At 61.0% G+C, this 1,015-nt stretch overlaps 1 protein-coding gene across 1 annotated transcript in view; it reads right to left on the reverse strand.

Annotated features, from left to right (window-relative positions):
* The window catches only part of LOC104619574 (LIM domain-binding protein 1), a gene marked incomplete at both ends in the record, with an annotated part of 1,602 nt that extends 632 nt beyond the window's left edge, over positions 1 to 970 (reverse strand). The window contains 3 exons of the mRNA XM_010285497.1: positions 43 to 165; positions 496 to 668; positions 868 to 970. Coding sequence (XP_010283799.1) covers positions 43 to 165; positions 496 to 668; positions 868 to 970 — 399 coding nt within the window. The remainder of the gene's footprint in view (positions 1 to 42; positions 166 to 495; positions 669 to 867) is intronic.
* Between the last annotated feature and the right edge of the window lie 45 nt (positions 971 to 1,015).

The raw sequence follows: 1,015 nt of genomic DNA on the forward strand, positions 1-1,015 counted from the left end.
CCTGTCACTCGTGCCCCGGGGGGCTCCCGGGGCGGTACTCACATGCATGGCAAGGATGCTGCGGGGGATGAGCTCTCGATGCTGGCGGATGCTGAAATGCCACGTCTTTATCCTCATCATGTCGTCGAACATGAACTCCAGGTAGAGCCGCCCCTCCACACACACCTGGGCAGGGCGCAGGGTCAGGCACAGGCTGCCCCCACTGCCCCCAGTCCGGATCCCCTGGGAACCCACTGCCACACACTGGGACACCCTCCCGGTGGCTCGCCCCTGCCTGCCGTGAGACTCGCCACGAGACAAACCCACAAGCCCACAACGGCCAGGGGATCTCCACAAAAAGGGGATGCTGCAGGGCTGTCTGAGGCATGTGGAGTGACTGTGGCACTCAACAAGCCATGGAAATCAGCGTCCCTTGCCCCGTGGGACCGCAACCACCGCGACGGCATGCCAGACCAATGCACGAGGGGCAGGAGTAGCCGTGGGTGCCGCCGGTACCTGGGTGAACATGGGCTTGCCGTGCTGGGTGACCATGGTGCACTGGTCACAGTCCAGCGAGACAAAGTTGTTGTGGAAGGACTCTTTGGGGTGCTTGAGCACGTAGTAGAGCTCCGTGGCCCCCCCTTCAAAGATGCTGCGGAAGTAACGGGGAATCAGAGTCCGGCCGATCGCTGGAGCAGGAGAAGGAGGAAACTAATGTCAGTAAACCTGCTTCACCCAGACATGCCTTGGGGCTGCACATGGAGAGGGTCCCCCCGGTCCCAGCTGAGCTCCGACACCCTGCCCACATCCCCCCGGCACAGCGCAACCGCCACATCTCCTGCCGGAGAGGCAATGCCTGGGGGACGGAGGGCTCAGGCTGATACTCACTATATCTCTTTGGTCCATCCTCCAAGCAGAAAGTGATTGTTAACATAGCGTCATCCTCAAAGAACTCCGTGGTGAAGGCATCCCACCACAGATTGTCACATTCCTGGGGATGGTGGAGAGATGCCAGGTTACAGGGAGAGCAGACAGA

The sequence above is a fragment of the Phaethon lepturus genome, unplaced genomic scaffold, assembly GCF_000687285.1.
Source record: "Phaethon lepturus isolate BGI_N335 unplaced genomic scaffold, ASM68728v1 scaffold22964, whole genome shotgun sequence".
Lineage (NCBI taxonomy): Eukaryota > Metazoa > Chordata > Aves > Phaethontiformes > Phaethontidae > Phaethon > Phaethon lepturus.